The sequence below is a fragment of the Nipponia nippon genome, unplaced genomic scaffold (assembly GCF_047370975.1).
Source record: "Nipponia nippon isolate SJK-2023a ecotype South Korea unplaced genomic scaffold, ASM4737097v1 scaffold_10, whole genome shotgun sequence".
NCBI classification, from domain to species: Eukaryota; Metazoa; Chordata; class Aves; order Pelecaniformes; family Threskiornithidae; genus Nipponia; species Nipponia nippon.
Window position 1 is genome coordinate 14484415 of NW_028262291.1, and position 19942 is coordinate 14504356.

Here is a 19942-nt window from a genome sequence, read left to right on the forward strand (position 1 = left end):
TTACAGGATAATTATACTAACTCTGTAAAGCTGGTGTATGTAATCTTTCTCTATAGAAGGCCAAACTTTACTTTTGAGTACGCTGTCTATATTTAAATGAACTTTATTAATCTGGGCACACATTCATTTTTGGTCCTTATCCTGCTATCACTAAACTATGGCAAAGAAGGTAAAGAAATGAAAATTATTGAAAGCACTTCTTTGGTCATGAAATATGGATGGGTATACACAGATGCAGTTGAAATGCAGGCACCCTAGAGTGACTGTAACTGTAAGCATAAATGGAAAATAGCAGAGTTACACTGGTATAAACATAGCATCTGCAGCAAAATTTCGCCTTCATTCTGTGAAGTAAATTGTGATCCCAAAATTATTCATTGATGTCCAAAGTTGTCCTTTGATGGTATACTTACTATGTGTAGACAAAGCTTTGATTAAAGTCTGGCGTGATGCTAATGGCACAAAGACAGTGTCCTCATGTGAACAGTTGAAATCCCATTATAGTCCCATTATTAACACAGAGCTCACCCGTGACAATCAGCTTGATAAAACAATAGTTGTCTGTTGCATCTTTTTTCCTTCATCCCTTTCTCTTTGTTTTCAGGTGCATCCAAACTGAAGATGAACAGATACTGCAGTCCATGAAATCTTGTATTAATGAAACACTCACTACCATTGCTCAGTATTTTGGCCAGTTGATAGAGCTGGTTTTAACACATGAGGCACAGGTTAGTTTATAGTTTAAAAAAAACCCAAACCAACAGTCTTTCAAAATTGTTGAATCTTGAAGGAAAGCATCCGTTAAGAGAAGGATTATAATTACGGCTCTCAATTTTCAGCAAACTTCTTATTAGTAATTCAAATATCTTGCAAAGAAATTTAGGTGTTTGTATTCTCAAATTCTCCAATAACCTCAAATCCCAAACACAATGATCTTGTGGCTCAATATGTTACTTACTTTTCCTGGTAGGCCTCCTTCATTGCAAGGCATCTAATTTCTGGACAATATCTTGTTAATAACCTTTGGACACATTTTCTCTTCCTTTCACGTAGACACTGCTTTTCTTTAGAAATCTTGAAAAAAGTCCCTCCCGCTCTCAATGATTCTCATTAAACGTTGAACATTTTAGAAGATGTACATATAACAAGTATATTATTACAGCACACATTTTAACTGATCCGTGTCTCACACTCTAGGAAGTAGTGATAAAATACAGTGTTGTCTACAGGTTATACGTGTGTGTGTAACTTTCCAGAAACAGTGCTGTATCATTGCAGGCATGATGTATTGTTTCCAGTGGTGATTAAATGTAGATAAATACACTGAGTAATTAGGCTGAGACTACAAATGTATTAATTTTTTTCCATTAGACCATTCTTGAAATAGTAGCAACTTGCAAGTCTAACCAATCCATCTTGGCTTACACTGGTTTCCTTCTTGAGATCTCATTAGTAATCCCTTTGCACGCTCTAATCTTCCTCAAATAAAAAACCCCAAATGTAATTACACTCAATTAATTTGTCCGTGTTTTAGAGGTGATGTTATGCTGAAATTTTACGTTGTCCCTATAGAAAATGAAGAAATGAGAGGCTTAGTGAAGAGTAAATAGTATTTACTACAGTGCTAAAACAAAATTAATGAATGGTATTGGTTAAATTCTAACATACCTTGAGGCATTAAGATAGAAAAAAAAAAAAAAGTTGTGGCTTTTTCAGAAACATCCCTTATAATTTTAAAAGATTATTGCTAGGAAGTGAGAATCTCCAGAATACATTTGCAGAATTACAGTCAAACTAACAAGCTAGTTGCTAATGTGCTTTGGTTAGGATTTATGAGAACTAAATGAAATGCCACATATGAGTTGAAGTGTGTAAATGAATTTGCATATTGCAAATTCGGTGAGTAGGTTGTGGTTGTTTTGATGCTTATTCTTTTTGATCGGAAGAGCAGTTCTTCATTGCAAATAGTTCTGTCATTGGGCACTTTGATACCTACTGACACACCTGAAATCCTAGTCCCTTTTTCTTTTAAGGGAGCAGAATTAATTATTCTGCACCATGTCATGTGTGTTTGTGTGGCTGAAGACTTAGATTAGAGGTCATTTAATAAAAACACTTTTAAGAACAGTTTTCTGAGCCATTCAGTCAGGCTGTGTGCCCACTTCTGCCATACAACCGCATCATCTGTGGGTAGTTTGCTGCTTTGGAGCAGACTAAGTGTGTGAGAGGCCAGAACTCTCAGCTTAAATTGTGTACGCAAGAGCTTTCTTTTCTAAACAGTGTATCAGGATTTTATTCAGGATAGGTTCATATCAAAATGTGAACTGCTAAGTTATATCTTTTATGGAACATTTTTCTAAGGGGAAGATAATTGAATTTTGTATCAATAACAGCGTAAACCATGGGATATTTCTTTGCACTTCTTTCAAATTTGGATTAAGTATAAAAATGCTTACCTTCTTTCTCCTAGCAAATATGATTAATCCTTCCTCTAATGAGTGTATCTACTTTTAGAAAGAGTAAAATTAAATAAAATTCATATTCTTCTGACAGGTGTGTTTGTGAAATGCAATGGCACACATGCAAAAGCAAGATAACTATTTACAAAGATAAAAATATTTAACCTGTTTCATACATTGGAGAAATAAACTATATTGCTCTACAAGAATTCCCTGTACTGGTCAATGACATTTTCTGTGTATACTAAGAATAGTGATTTACCCAGGGCCTTAGAAAGTAGTGTTAGAAAGGGTATAGGAATATTCCTTATAAATAAGGTGGAAATCTTGTATCACCTTGTGATACAGCTTCAGCACTAAGACAATTAGTTGCCTTCTGAAAATTTTAGTTCAATCCCAGGCCAAACCAAATAATAATTTACTAAATAGCTGAAGAGTTCTTTATTGAATGTTCTCACACACATACTGATCTCTTACTCTATTCATATTTATTTTTAAATATCACTATTCTTGGTTACATCTATTCAAATGCAATGATAAATGTGTTGAAGTGTTATGAGTTAGACTCCTGTCTGTGTTTTTTTTCCTTTCTCTTGGTGAGAAGTAAGATGATATGGATTAAATGAATTAAACTTTCTGCTCCATCTTATCTTTAACTATAACACTGATGTTTTTCGTTGGAAGTAAATCATGTTTATTATCTTATGTCACACAGAACCTGCTGAGACAAATAGAATTGTCGGATAGTGTGTACATCACTGAGTCAGCAATTAGTAGTTTATTCAGTCTTACCCAGGAAGGTGCTCATCTGTGCCGTATCATAGCTAAGGTAAGGGGATTTATGAATTAATCCAAAGTAAACTAGTCATACAAGTGAGTTATTTTAATTCACACAGTAGTGGTTGTAAGTTTTGAAACGTACAGTATAAGATGAAATTCTGTATTTAAGGAGACAAATAATCTAGTTTAAAGAATAACAAAATTTACTCTGAGAAACTATTTTTTTCTTATTTTGTTGCTTTTTGCAAGCCTTACTTACAATTATCCTCTTAGATTAAAAAAAAAAAAAAAAAAAAGGAAATAAAGGCACAAACCCCAAAATCTTTAATTCAGTAAAGCTCAATGCCTGTGCAAGCAACCTGCAGTAGGATGGTAAGCTCCAACAGGCTTCTGGGTATTGATTCAGCTACAGTTGTCTTTGTGCCACCTGATGTATTATCACTCCCAGCATCACTATCGGCATCTTGGGCATTTTTTAGTGTCTCTCCTGAGAGTACCCAGCCACGGAAGTGGAGAGAAACTTTACAATTGGCCATGTATATGGGTGACAAGTACGCAGAGAAACAGCAAGGCGCTTTAGCTGTATGTACAGAGGAGGTTAGTGACATTATTAAAGATGTAGTTTTAAAAATACTTTGCATCCATTATTTTCCTTTTACAGAGGAACGTCATTACAGTTACTTCTGGCAGTGTGTGTTCTCATTCACTGACTAGTTGGTGCTAATTTTTGGTATAAATGAATTATTCTGCCAAGATCAATGATACTGGCAATCCTTGCAGAGTTTGCACCTTTGAGGACACTTGGATCTTGAAAAAGTGAGAAAGGCAGGGCATTGTGTGAGGTTGAGGATAGGATAATCACATCCACAGAGTATATAGAAACAAGACAACCTCCTTTCCCAAGCTTCTGCTTGCAGAGTGGTGTGCCAGTCCCTTGTCCTGCTCAGAGATGAAGTTAAACAGTGGCATTTAATTAACTTTACTTCTGATCTGCGTTTAGATGGATGTTTGAACCATAAGAGGTACTGCTCTGTTCTGAAGGTTGCAAATGAGGTAGACTCAGAAACGTGTAGTGGATCCTAGCAACAGCCTGAGAGGTTTAATTTTTTCTAAATTTATATTTGAGCTCCACTCAGTGGTATCCAAAAACAATGTTAAAATGTTGAGTATTGAGGAAGTACAGAATTAACAAATTGAGGAAAACTGGTCTTGTGATTTTATCGTTGTGTGAATTCCATAATAGTTTAATGCTAGCAGAGGAAGTGCAGAATTAACAAATTGAGGAAAACTGGTCTTGTGATTTTATCGTTGTGTGAATTCCATAATAGTTTAATGCTAGCAGAGGAAGTGCAGAATTAACAAATTGAGGAAAACTGGTCTTGTGATTTTATCATTGTGTGAATTCCATAATAGTTTAATGCTAGCAGAAGTAAAGTCTGGCCTTCCATAAATCACTAAATTAATTTATTGCTAAAACCTGAATGTGTCACAGGTTTACAAGTGAGGAAATGTATCCCCTTATGCAAAGAACCCTATGTGGCATTTGGTCGCCAAATTACAGCAGTGATTGCATCGCCTGTCCTGTGTGTCTGTTCCCTCTGTGCACTGTGAAATACATTTGTCCCAACTCACCATCATCCTTCACCCTCTGTATTGCTTCAGTTATTTGCATCAGTGAGCAAGGGGGCAGAGGAATTGTAACAGACCAGAATTTTTAATTCAGTCACTTGAGTAGTTAGCTATGCCAGTGAAAGTGCAGGGTGATTTAAAAAAAAATAAAATAAAAAAAAAATCCAGAACTGCACCCGCTCATTAAGAGGGTGAGAATGGATTCAATTTTTGTAAAGATCTCAAAATCTCCCACATATACAGAAGTTTCCTTGAGAGTTGTCATTATCTTTGTAAAAACTAGCCAGAGAAGTGGAATACTTGTTTACGGTGAAAGCAAAACTCAACAAATTTGTTCATGTAAACTTGAAGTCTTACCCTCCATGACAATGTGTGATCTTGTGGAAAGCTGTTGTTAGCTTTTTTCCTGTCCCAAGCTATAAATTACGACTCGAAAGCACACCAAAATCTTGGGCATGCAAACAAGAAATCATGATAACGTTATAAAGCTACAATATTATGGGAACTGTTTTCTCACTTTACATTTTGGTAAGAGTTTCAGTCTTCTCTCTTCCTCCCTCTACTCCCCCTGACAATATTTTTACCAAAATTTAAAAAGGCTTTGAAATGCTAATCCCCTATGCTGAAGTGTCGCCTATAATTTTAGTCCACCTGGAGGCATTCTTCGACTTTTTTTTCTTTTAGCATGTAACTTCGTAATCTGCTGTGAAAGAGTCATGTCGCTGACTCACGCTGGCAGCCAGCTAGTTGTTTTCACTAGCTATGAGACGTATAAAGACTAAGATCTCTAACACAAATGAGTAGTAGCAAGGGCAAGATAAGAAGTGAAGGGAGAAAACCTAAATAATAATAAAAATCCTTGAATTCTGAGCTAATAGAATAACCAACATTGAACTGTGAGTTTCAAACCATAATATGTAGTGTTCATCTACAGGCAACTACACTGGTGGCAGCATAATGGAAACTCCACTGGTTTAGATAATTTTAAAAGCAAAAAGAGAAAATGAGGAAAGGAAGAGCCAAGTAGAGCATTTGCTGCAACTACCAGGGAAAATTTTTACTCAGGTTTCTGTCTGCAGATCAGTTTCCTACCTTTGGAACCAAATGTTGCTAAAATACTCCTCTGTCAGGTCTTAAGACACATACTTAAGCATTAAAGAACATGACTAACTTGCTGTATCATTGTCTGGGGTTGCATTACAGGGATGTATTTGTAAAAGTCTTTTTTATTACATCGTGGATGTATAGATTTTTTATTACAATACGGATGTATGGATTTGATGGATGGACTGTTCACTGCATGAGGAATTGGCTGGATGGTTGCATCCAGAGGGTAGTGGTCAACAGCTCAATGTCCAGATGGAGATCAGTGACGAGTGGTGTCCCTCAGGGGTCTGTATTGGGACCAGTACTGTTTAATATCTTCTCCAACGCCATAGACAGTGGGATCAAGTGCACCCTCAGCAAGTTTGCAGATGACTCCAAGCTGAGTGGTGCAGCTGACATGCCTGAGGGATGGGATGCCATTCAGAGGGACCTGGACAGGCTGGAGAGGTGGGCCTGTGTGAACCTCATGAGGTTCAACAAGGACAAGTGCAAGGTCCTGCACCTGGGTCGGGGCAACTCCCAGTATCAAGACAGGCTGGGGGATGAAGGGATTTGAGAGCAGCCCTGCGAAGAAGGACTTGGGGGTACTGGTGGATGAAAAACTGGACATGACCTGGCAATGTGTGCTCACAGCCCAGAAAGCCAACTGTGTGCTGGGCTGCATCAAAAGAAGCATGGCCAGCCGGTCGAGGGAGGTGATTCTGCCCCTCTACTCTGTTCTGGTGAGACCCCACCTGGAGTACTGCATCCAGCTCTGGAGTGCTCAAGCACAGGAAAGACACGGACCTGTTGGAGCAGGTCCAGAGGAGGGCCACAAAAATGTTCAGAGGGATGGAACACTCCTCCTGTGAGGACAGGCTGAGAGAGCTGGGGTTGTTTAGCCTGGAGAAGAGAAGGCTCCAGGGAGACCTGATTGTGGCCTTTCAATACTTAAAGGGGGCTTCTAAGAAAGATGGGGACAGACTGTTTAGTAGGGCCTGTAGCGATATGACAGGGGGTAGTGGTTTTGAACTGAAAGAGGGTAGATTTAGACTAGATGTAAGGAAGAAATGTTTTACGATGAGGGTTGTGAAACACTGGACCAGGTTGCCCAGAGAGGTTGTGGATGCCCCATTCCTGGATACATTCAAGGCCAGGTTGGACGGGGCTCTGAACAACCTGCTCTAGTTGAAGATGTGCCTTCTTATTGCAGGGTGGTTGGTCTAGATGACCTTTAAAGGTCCCTTCCGACCCAAACTATTCTATGATTCTCTGATTATATCTATTAGATTTTGATCCTGAGATCTTTCATATTAAAAATTATAAATTAGTCTTGGTTGTTAAAACCCTACCTTCATGTTCTGACAGCATAAGGAGACGCTGAAAACCAGAGGTTATAAATTTTGAGTGGACTTGAGCACTTGTCAGAAATTAGCATTACTTGAAGTAGACTGGTTCTAAATTGATTTGGCTTTGTAACAACCAGAAGAATTAGTAAAAATCAGTTCCAGAGTTACAAGAAATAAATGCTGGGTACAGTGATACAGAAAAAAAGCCTTTGTTAATAAATCCATTTCACTGATGATGATTAGAGTCTAATACCAACTGTATTGAACTGTGTACTATAATAATAGTCTCCTAAAAGAGAGAGAGGCAGAAATGATAATGAATTCAGCCATACCTGCTGATCACACCCTTCTTTGGAGAATGCTTGACCATTAGCGTCCTATATGGATGTGCAGCAGATCACTGCTCTGAGAAGCTTCTAATACATCTTGGCCTTACCTTCTTTGTACATCAGTTCCTTTTCTAGCAAGTATTTACTCTGAAGATTTCTTCACAGACCATCTTTCAAGCTAATTATAAATGTTGTCCTCCATCACGAGGAAAGGCTTGATGAGAACTTGTTGCACTTCAAGTGATTTCAGGCTGAAGCTGCAAAATATTACACCTTAGAGTTGGATGTCTTTTCTCTCCCCTCTTTATTCACTTAACTCACTATGCACAGTGGGGCTTTTTATACTCATGACCTCCTTCACATACTTTTTGTGATTGTGTTTCAGGTGATTTTGTTATCTCCTGCTAGCCCTTCTGAACAGCATATCAGGGATGTCTCCAGGAATTTAGTTCCTATTTATGCAATATAGGAGAGAAGTAGGTCTTTAAGCAGTAAAGCAAGTTCTCCTCTTTTTCAGATACTGCTTCACAGGGTATGTGAAGCCTGTCCCAAATGAAACTTGCATTACAGTGAGCATTTCGTGTGTTATTTTGGCATTTCCAGTTTTTGACCAAAAGTCTGCAAATGATAAATAAAAACATGCTTAGACATACTGGAAGCTTTGGGAAAGGTGCAAGTTAATCTCCAAAGCAAGCAAGCTCAGTGCTGCTATGTTTCTTTGAATGGTACTGTTTACCCACTTGACCAATTTATTTGTATCCCTGTCAGATGGAACAGTTTTGTCATCATTGCAAAAGATACAGGGGAAAAATCTTGAAAAAGGCGAATGAATTCAGGGGAATGCTGAGATCCCAGTGAGGGGAGTGGTTTTGACAAGCCATAGAATCAGGCTCAGCATTTCCTCCCTATTCCATATTTCAATTACAGCTCTCTAGGTTCATTACTTGTGATCAATATTTTACAGCTTGGTAATGGCACACAGGGCACAAAATAAACAGTTTAGATCTCCTCCTGACAAATGCAGTAATAAATCACTTCCTGTCCATCAGAGGCAAAATCAGGCCACCCATTTGTCATACAGAAAGCCTGAAGCAAATGTGCCAACATCACTTGAGCTTTACTAGTGTTGTCCACAAATTTCTGCTTATTATGACTAAAGCAGAGAATCAGATCATCTCTGGTTCCACTGAACTGTGGGAACTTTCAAACTGATAATAAAATAGAATAAAATAAAATAAAAAAAATCCCAGTTACCTTAGGTTTGAGGACAACACTGTAATAGTTTTTTTCTATATTTTTCATAGATAATTTACTTACTGCTTGGGTGAAATATCAATGTCCTTTTGTGGAAGGAAAAATATGACTGAGACTTTTTTTGTTAGCATACTGCCTTTATTTTAAAGGCTCAGAAATGTTTTTCTGCAGTAGGCTATGTATAGCAGTACTAGAAATAAAATAAGTCATACAGATACATGTGCACTTCTTATAATTCCAGAAATAAATTTTACTCTTAGCAAACCTCAGTAAGCCTACTGTTTTCACTGATCTCAAAGAAACTATATATACATGTGCAAAGACAAAATATAAAACTTATATCCTGAAAATATATTGAGGTGTTAATTTTGTTGAATTTTAATTTTCTTATAAATTGATGTATATTTTTGTTAGAATGAACAGATAGGTTTGCTTGCTCTATTATTCTTTACTCTATTCCAGCAGAACTAGCTCAAAAATGTAGATTTCTGAAAATGAGTGAAGTCTGACTTGTAGTCTGGAGGTTTTATGTCAGTACAACCTGTTGAGCTTTCAAATAACACAAATGGTTGAGGAGAAAAAGATTATTTCTGTGGATCTGAAAAATATTTTTATATAGAGGCTACGGAAACAGGCCTAAAAGTAAGGATGTATATTACACTTGGTCCATGATTCCAACTATTTTTAATTTACTAGTGTAATCTGAATACTTTCATCTGAGATCTTTCATCTGTCATTAATATTTTAAATGCTTTCCCCTCTTCATTATATGTCGGCTTTTACATAATATCAGGCATCTGTAGTCTACCTGACGGCATAACATTTTGAAAGGTGGGACAATCCAAAAAAATCCCACCACATGAAGTGCATATATTGTCTGTATTTATTTATATCTTTCCATTTATTATGTGAACTTTGCTCACACTTATATGTTTACAAACCATGTTAGAAATTATTAAGGATAGCTATTGTAAGGATGTATATGTACTCAAATCTTTGTCATTGTTGCCATATTTAAAGAAAAAAGTGTAGGAATGCAAATTTTATGTATTAGAGGATGAAGATACGGCTTGTAACTGTATAGAACTTGACACCTGTGTCCACATTATTTTCAGTAGCTCTTCAACAATATGACCTTCTCTTTCATATTTTAGCATTAAGTCAATATTGTATTGGAGCTCAGAAATGTAGAGGAATGGGAAACATAACAAAAATCTGTTTTAAACTAATAGCATATGGTTGAACTGTCACTTAAATGTTACTCCAATTGCTGCCTATTGATAATTCTTTGTAATATTCACACGAATGTCAAGTTTAATTTAAATTATGCTTGTAATTGGTAAAAGTCAATCGCCTAAGCACACCTCCCACTGAGGCTAATGTTACTTTTTCATCACTTAGTGTATAAGCGTTAATCAACTTGAGTTCTCTGTGTGAGTTTAACATCGTCTTTGTTGGTGCTAGCTAATTTGGATAAATTACAGAAGGAATAGGCCCCCCATTCCAATCTCAGTTAAGTACTAGGGAAACATTCAGTGCTGCTTTTCTGATTTTTGCTTTTCCCCTGCAGGAAGGAGGTGTAGTTGTTCTCTTTAAGATCTGTCGCCAGGATTGTTTCAGGTGCCTTTATCCCCAGACGCTGAGAACGTTGGCATCCATTTGCTGTGTAGAGGAAGGGATGCACCAGCTGGAAAAGGTATGCACTTCAGCATTCTTTACCAACTGCATCATAAAACGGTGAAGTCCTGTCTTTAATCTCTTCTATGAATTGATAACTTGGTGGTGTTTAATAATCTGCTGCATACTGTATTCACTTTTTCTGTGCTGAACACATCTTTAGTCTTTACAAAATTAGTCCCAGCAATAACGTTATCCTGTTCAGTTGCTTGCACAAATAAGCTTTCTAAGTGGAGGATAATTTTCATAAAACGGGTAAATACATTAGTGACTATGTCAAAAAAACTAGGGAAATTATAATTTTTGGACTCTCTGAAGCATTTGTTTAGAAACTCCAATGTTTCAAATAACCCTTAAAAGAGACAGAAAGCTTTATACCTCTTTAAATCCCTTCCTGATGCTCAGGTAGGGCACCTGCTTGTGGTACTGCAGTAACTTGTGAGAGTTGTAATTGCACAGAAAGAACTGGGATGCATATAACAGCTAGCCAATAGAAAAATGAGTCTGCTAATCAGCAACAAGTCTCATAAAAGCCAATTTTAACTGGGATTGCAAACATCAAAACATTATCCAGGTAAAGTTATATCAACTGCTTAGGCTTCGTTCCTTTCTCATTCTCACTACATACTGCTGTGTTTTGGAAAATGAACACTTCTGGTCACTAAATCATGATCTCATCCTTTGTATTTCATAAAACAGTCATCTTCTACAGCTGAATAATGGCCTCTTCAAGTTAATGATAAATGATTTCACTGCCACTTTACATTGACGTATCTTGTAATTTACTGCCCAGAATTCAAGCAAACCGTGACAGAACATCTGCAGCAAAAAGCAGGTCTCTGAGCTTACAGTAAATGAAGATGACTTAAATTTTTTTTTACATAATGCTGGTTCAGACTGACACCAGAATCAGTCTAAAAGGATCTTTCATTATGTCCACTATAATAGTGGGATTAATAGAGTTAGAAATGGAAAAGATTGATTCAACTCACCGGGTCCAATTGCTGGCAGTGTCAACATGCATTTAATGTGGCCCATATCAAAGCTGATGAAACAGGAGTCCTAGAAAAAGTGATAACTCTCAAGCTCATATATCTTTGATCTACTTTAATGTTGGTTGCAAGTAAAATTGCTCAGGGTAACTTTGTCACAATCAGGATTGGAGTAGGGTTTTAAAGGATTTTTAACTGAAACCCCTACAACTGCTTTCAGTAGTTCATTTTTCACCTGCGCCTTCAATTCTTAAATCGCATCTTGGCAAAAGCAAAGTCTGCAACATGAGGGGCTGGATGTTAATCCTACTCACCTGACTGAACAGACAGGTTTATGATAGGAGTATTTGGTTATCACTTTGTCAGCTTCTTTGCCTAAAATTGTGTTACTGAGGATTCATGTGTTATGTGGGTCCAGTACATGCCTGGGTTTCTGGTGGGGGAGAATGGAATACTTCATATATCAAAAGAAACGAAGAAATTTTCTCTGCAAGGAGGTTCATGTCCCTCCAAGTGCTAATGGAGATTAAACAACACAGGCCAATACAATGCTATATCATCTGTAAATAATCTATTAGCTGGTGACAGAGCAGGTTTGCCAGTTTGTAGAGCCGAGGAAGGATGGTAAACAAGAAAGTTTTACTATCCTTTGTACTCTCTTTTCACCCTTCTTGTACACCTATTTAGAAGCAACAAGATGTTCTGACCACAGGGAATCAATGGAAAGTGCATGGATCAGGTGATCAGTATTTTGATGTGAACAGCACTCTAGTTTTTTATATTGTCTTCTTTAAATAAGAATGATTTTTTTCCGTCAAAATTTGAAGTACTCTGGCAAAGAACAAAAAAGAGGGTTAACAATATTAGCATTCCTATTATTACAGAAATTACCATAGGACTTCTTACCTGGTTTAAAGGGCGGCTTCGATTCTCTAAGTAAGTACCTAGGTGGTGGTGAAGCATTTAATTTGCTCTAATGTGAATATCATTATGCCACCTAGTGTATTAAAACATCAGTGCAATTTGAACTTGATTTTTAATGACAGAAACTTCATTCAAACAAACAAAGCTTGGCCTCCAAATAATTCAGATTAGGTAATTCAAGATAAAAAAAAATTAAAAAAACACAAAACCCAAACAAACCCCAACCCCCTCTATTTTTCAATTAGATTTCACAACCATTAAAGTGTTTAAAAGATCACTTAAAAGAAAGCAGCAAGAGCTATCATTTCTAATGGAACTTTTGTCTGGGAGGTGAACTAAGAGTGTGGTGGTATACTTTCTGCAGGAGTTGCAGTGCTTAATTGCTAAAAGCGTTAGGAATATTGTTTATTTATCCAATGTTCTTTGATCTTGCCAATTCAATAGCAACACAAGAAGGTAACAAGAACATCTGTGTTAATGTAGATGGTTATTTAGAAAGCAAGCAAGGAAGTCAGTAGTTCACAGGAGACAACCCAAGTAGAGAGTTTTTAAACATTTTTCTTGGGTTTTAAGATGCCTGAATATTAGGCTTTCTTTATAATTAGTGCAAATTTAATGTAAATTATGTTATACTGGGTTTAAACCAGTATAACAGTCTTGAGTGAGTTTTTGTATTGCAACGTGGAAATATTGTCCTCATTCATTAATGAAGGAAAGTAATAATTGAGTGCTCATTTCTAAAGATGTAGAAAATTGGCTATTTTAAGCAAAAATATTTTCCTAATTTTTTAAAAAAATAATTCTTGTTCTTCCCAGTCACACATCTTTAAATGTATATCTGCACTACTCTCTTACCAGCACACTTGAAAAAGCCATTATTACTTTTTCATCATCTTGATAAACAAGCTGATCTTTGCTATAGTTACAATGACCAAGTAGTTGTTGCAAGGACTAGCTTTTACTCTTTTAGGTGAATCTAGTTGGCTGTATGTACAATAATGCAAAATCAGTTGGTTAAAATGCCAGTTTTAGAGTAGTTACTATTTAACTTGCAAGTACTTTACTGACTTTTGAAAAGGTACTGTTACTTTTCTGTACATTGAACTACAGAACTCCAGGAACTCAACAGTAACAAATTAGTCTGGTAATTAAAGTAGAAAGAGAATGAAGAAGTAGTCTCATTTTGTGACTGAGGACTGTGTGTAAATAAAAGTTGTTCTATGTAACCTGTGCTCCACAAGTGGTAATTTTGGTGCTTCAAGCTTGTCCTGGTTTCAGCTGGGATAGAGTTAATTTTCTTCTTAGTAGCTGGTAGAGTGCTGTGTTTTGGATTTAGTATGAGAATAATGTTGATAACACACTGATGTTTTAGTTGTTGCTAAGTAGTGCTTACACCAGTCAAGGACAGTCAGCTTCCCATGCTCTGCATGGCGTACAAGAAGCTGGGAGGGGGCACAGCCAGGGGGGCTGACCCAGATTGGCCACAGGGCTATTCCACACCGTGTGACGTCATGCTCAGTATATAACTGAGGCGAGTTGGCCGGGGGGGAAGGGATTGCTGCTCGGGAACAGGCTGGGCATCAGTCAGGGGGTGGTGAGCAATTGTGTCGTATATCACTTGCTTTGTACATTATTATTGTATTTTATTATTATTATTACTACTACTACTACTATCATTCTATTTCATTTTACTTCAATTATTAAACTGTTCTTATCTCAACCCAGGAGTTTTCTGACTTTCACCCTTCCAATTCTCTCCCCCACCCCATTGGGGGGGAGTGAGTGAGCGGCTGTGTGGTTCATAGTTGCTGGCTGGGGTTAAACCACAACAAAGCTGCTTATGGATGTCCGGTTGTTTGGTACCCCTTAACTTCATAATCCACTGCGACCCCAGCAGGTTTGAGATCATTCTTTGGTCTCAGCTGCCTGACCAGTCCCACTTCAGAGAGGAGTGGAGAGACCCTGGAAAAGCAATCAGAATTTTCCTCCTTTGCATTATTCCTGTAGCTGCCTGTCCCTGTACCCAAAAGAGCTTTGTCATCTGTGTCTTGTGGCACTTGAGCATGCAAAGTTTTTAGGAGAAAGCTCACTGCATCAGAAAGGATGGTTATTCTTGGTCTAGGCATTCCAGAGTTCATGCAGAGACAATATATAATACAGGTAACAGATAATACAGAAAATAGCTAAAATCACTAAAACCAGAAGAACTGAAAGGAGTTTCGGGGAGGTGAGCATGACTGGAGACTGAAGAACAGTGTTAGAGCTGCACATGCAGACCTTTTTGTGTATCCAGCCCTGAATTTTAGGACAGAAATACAATGATGTAGTGGGAGATTGGTTCTCAATATAGACATTTGTTGAGGGTTCTAGAGGGAAGAATATCTGAACCTTCATGACTGTGCTTTGAAAACTTAATTTACCTCAAGCGTTCCCATATAGGAAGGACTGTTGAAGGCGCAGAGTTTGGATAGATTAACGTGTGCATTTCATGAAACTTAAGGTAAAAAAAAAAAGTTATCTTGATTGTCTGATAATGTTCATCCTGCAAATTACATTAGGAATAACTGTACTTCAAATACCATTTTCATTGTCAAGACACACATAAAATCTAACAGATATTGTCTTCAACATGAAGCAACCTTGCCTGGAAAAAGGGTTTGTATTTGAATACAATCATACATCTTTAGCACGTTGTTTCCCTAAAGCAGTTCTTCAGCCCTTTCCCTTCCTGAGGCTGCTTTAGGTCCTTGTTTTGCAGAGCTCTCTGAACAAAGCATCTCCTATATGTATGCTTGACGTGCAGCCTCATTAAAGTCTAAAGACTGTAGCAGTTTCTCTGCTTCAGGTCTGTCCATACAATGCTTGTTGTCGACTGGTGCTAGAAGGCATGGCTTTCCAGTTTTTGCCCTATGCTGAACCTCAGTTGTGTGATTTTTCACTGAGGCAAACTTCCTGCTGCAATAAAAGAACTGCAGAGTTAGTTCAGAAATAAACAGCAAACAGATAGTGCAATGTATTGCAATTTTTATGGTGCATGTGAAACATGACTACATTAAAAAGCTGCAACTCAGCTGGGACCTAGATCAAGGCTCAACTGCCACAAACACATAATGATTTATACAAATAGTCATTCAAGCAGCTGCCTAAATATTAACTCTGTGCAGTGTATGTTTACGTACACTATTTAAACTACTCCAGAAAGCAAGACACCTGGAATCAACTCATTAAGAGAAGATATTCCAGAGAGACTGGTGACAACAGTTGTTACCTTCATTAATAAAGCCTTCTTTTTAACAAATAACACAGCTTTTATCACTGTGCTTCAAGCAAAATTGCCTAGGTATGGATTATAAATTGCTTTGAATTCTTCATTTAAAGCACATTGTACCAAATTACTTACCTCCAGAAAAAGAATCTGAAGAGGAGGAAAGCAAGTACGAAGTGTACAAATTTTGTGGTTGGGAAACTGTGTGAATTTCACAAAGACTTCTTAAACATAGGTGATTTAAAATCTATTGTTCACTGTGAACCCAGTCTGATTTTTAAGAACAACCATGATCTTATACACAATAATAATTTCTGCATGATGGGGATGTAGCCTGTCAATGATATATATGAAAAACAAGCTTTTGGTGGGAATTAAGTAAAATGTTTATTACAGAACATGTAACTACAATTTATTCATAGCTTTTGAGTGAATGTGAGCTGATTACTTCATTCACCACTTTGAACTATCAGTTTCATGTATTGACCTCAGTCAAATCCAGGGAGTAACTTTGTTTCAGATGAAGTATATGTGTTGCCTTAAATCTCAGCTGCTAAAACCGCTAAGGTTCATGTAGCTGTAAGGTGAGACAGAAGTGAAAATTATGGAGAGGACTTTGATTCTGCGAGCTTGGATGGCCTGGTACGAGGGTACAGTCACCACTTCTAAATTCTGAACACAAAAGTTAGCTGGTCGTCTGTGGATTTCATTGTCACAGCATGTGAACACTCCACAATCATAAAATCATAGAATTGTTTAGGTTGGGAAAAGACCTTTAACATCATCAGTTCCAATCATTAACCTAGCACTGCCAAGTCCACCACTAAACCATGTCCCTAAGCACCACATCTACCCGTCTTTTAAATACCTCCAGGGATGGAGACTCAACCACTTCCCTGGGCAGCCTGTCCCAGTGCTTGACAACCCTTTTGGTGAAGAAATTTTTCCTAATATCCAATCTAAACCTCCCCCGGCACAACTTGAGCCCATTTCCTCTTGTCCTATCGCTTGTTACTTGGGAGAAGAGACCGACCCCCACCTCGCTACACCCTCCTTTCGGGTAGTTGTAGAGAACGATAATGCCTCCCCTGAGTCTTCTTTTTTCCAGACTAAAGAACCCCAGCTCCCTCAGCAGCTCCTTGTATGACTTGTGCTCTAGGCCCTTCACCAGCTTTGTTGCCCTTCTTTGGACACGCTCCAGTACCTCAATGTTTTTCTTGTAGTGAGGGGCCCAAAACTGAACGCAGTATTTGCGGTGCGGCCTTACCAGTGCCGAGTATGGGGGGACGATCACTTCCCTGGTCCTGCTGGCCACACTATTCCTGATACAAGCCAGGAGGCTACTGGTCTTCTTGGCCACCTGGGCACATTGCTGGCTCGTATTCAGCTGGCTGTTGACCAATACCCCTAGGTCCTTTTCCACCAGACAGCTCTCCAGCCACTCTTCCCCAAGCCTGTAGCCTTCCATGGGGTTGTTGTGACCCAAGTGCAGGACCCGGCACTGAGCCTTGTTGAACCTCATACAGTTGGCCTCGGCCCGTTGATCCAGCCTGTGCAGGTCCCTCTGTAGAGCCTTCCTACCCTCCAGCAGATCAACACAATCATGAATGTTTTTATTTTCATAGTACCTGGTATATGATGGAAATAACTTTGTAGCATACAAGAGACTGTAAATTTGCCTGATCTGAATGAACTACATAGCTATCTTCATATTTGAATATTCCAAATGTAAAATACTAGCCAAAGCAAAACATTAGTAAGGGTCTCCTAGAAAAGATGTGTGAGATTGCCAGTGATCAGGAAGGAGAGACCCATAAATTGCTACATTTAAAAGCATGTCTGCAGATTGTTTGCTTCTTTTAAGAAGTGCAAGAGTAGTGTGCAGCTTTCTGAGAAGCAGTGAAATGTTGATTTTTATTACGGCAAGTAGTGGCTTATTCACAGGACTTCCAGCAAGGAGAAAATCTTAGGAAGTCTAGCGGTCTACCTCAGCCTGTTAGCCTCTCTCACTCCTCAGAGAAGAGCTTTGTGTTAAAATTTCTCTTTTTCTGGTTAATATATGAAAAATCCTTATGGCTTGTTTCAGCGGTTTTGCACCCGGTTAGTTTCAGAACAAGGGATTAAATAGGCCTATAAAATGATAGAAATTACATAGTTATTTTATTCTAAAATTAGTTGAATTCAAGAGCTTAAAAGATTAAGCATTTCTTTGTTTAAGAAAAATATTTTCAAAAATGCCATAGTTTTCAAAATTTAGTTTTAATTATGGAAAGTCAAATTTCACGTTATTCCGTCTCTTGAGTGAAATAGGGCAAGGCTGAGTATTAACAGCAAAATAAAGGACTTTCAGAAATCATTAGAAGGGGATAAGTTGTTCAGGGGCTCTTCTCTTGTCTCTTCCCACAAAAACAGGTAACACATAAAGTTATAATCCTTTCCGAGTTTTCCATGGGTCATGTTGACAAACACATTCTAAATACTGTTTTATGAAGGGGAATATCATTCTTGTTTGTTCCCCAAAATAGTGCTTGTGAAGCTTCATGGATGGGAAGAGACTGGAAACTTTCTTTCTGCATGCTTAAAACCACATAACACTGGCTTGTGTGCTAAGAGCACGTGAGATTTAGATGGAAAGAGTTCAAGTGATGTGTTCCTTTTACAGCCCTTTGGCTGAGGAGTCAACTCTTTTTCTGGTTTGTATAATGCACTCTTCTCCATCCGAGAACATTGTTTTGGCTCATCTTCCATAGCTATTTGTAGCCAGGCTTTGAAATCACACTAGTGAAGTTATGAACAGTAAGCAGGAATGGGTAAAGAGAGTTCTGTTGTTCTGAATTTTGAGAGGAGGATAACCTTTTAAAGACTAATTCAGGCAACTTTTGACAGGCAGTGCAGAGCACACTGAAACTTGGTATCATTGATAGCTGGAGCTGGGAACTGTGTCTCTGTTGTCATGGGGTAGTTGTGCAGATCACAGGCGAATGAAGAGCTACAACGAGACAGAAATATAAGTCAACTTAAGGAACAGTGTGGGGAACAACATTTTCAAAAGCTGCTTTTCATATTGTCTTTTTGATAACCAGGCAAATCTATTTCAGTAGCTGAGTTTGTGGTACAATTAGATAATGCAAAGTTCTAGGCTTGCAGCTCTTTAATTTACTGGACACTTCTTCTCAGTAACGCTGTTTAATTAATTGGCAGTGAAAAATGTGCTGGGTTTGGCAAATTACATTTCTGTCGAAGCCCCTGCAAGATTCATTAAATCATATCCAAGAGTGCAGGAACTGCCCTTCCTCAACTGCTGGCTTCCTCTCTATTCAGTGGTGTTTCAAGTTTTACCCCCTGATTCCGCAGCTATGTATATGTAATCAGTAAATGCAGCTTCTTTCAGCACAATCCCAGGCAAGCGTAGCAAGACTTCTTAGGTTGTTGCAGAATCTGACCATCTTCAGATGCGACAGGCTGCAGCTCTAGGGCAAAATGCTTTGGAAGTCATGGAAGGCACGTTTCTGAATACTGAAAATCAGTGTGAAAATATGTTTTAACCCCCCCCCCCCCCCCAAAAAAAAATCAACCTAACAACAAAACCCCAAAACCAACTGGCAGCTAATCTCTGCAGTATTATTGGGTCTGTTGAAAACCTTCTGCCAGTTATGCAGCAGATTAAAATTTGTTTGCTTTATGATAGTACCAGCTTTAGCATGCAAACAAAAAAAATGTAAGGGTTTTTTTGATGGACTTATTCAAGAGACATGGAATTGAATAAAGACAGACATGTTAGTGCAGGATTATGGGGCATTGCCAGATCTCTGTAGGAAAAAAGTATACACAAAATGCTTTGGCTGAGGTCACTGCTATTATTCCAATTCTGTTAAAATGACTAATTAAATTATAGTGGTTGTGTTGTTGTAGCTATGATGGTCTAAGGAGATGTGTATCAGTTGCTCTAATAAAAGATATTACCTCTCCTTACAAACCTTGCTTCACCTTAATCATATTATAGATTTTAGAAGAGGGAGAAAGGAGCCAGCAAGCATAGCATTAAAGATAAACATTTTGATAATACTGGTAAAGTAGGACAGTGTGAGACTTAGCTAAGGAGTTGGTGAATAGCTGCTGTTTGGAGGACACAGATTCTGTTGTTTATCAGTAGATCCTCATTTAGATATCAGGCCTGGCCCAGACTCTGCGAACATAT

At 38.1% G+C, this 19942-nt stretch overlaps 1 protein-coding gene across 1 annotated transcript in view; it reads left to right on the forward strand.

The window, feature by feature from the left end:
* INSC (INSC spindle orientation adaptor protein) overlaps positions 1-19942 on the forward strand; it is a 140467-nt gene that overhangs the window by 71484 nt on the left and 49041 nt on the right. Inside the window, exons 5-7 of the mRNA XM_009462852.2 lie at positions 605-728; positions 3175-3288; positions 10457-10582. Of these exons, the coding sequence (XP_009461127.1) occupies positions 605-728; positions 3175-3288; positions 10457-10582 (364 nt within the window). The remainder of the gene's footprint in view (positions 1-604; positions 729-3174; positions 3289-10456; positions 10583-19942) is intronic.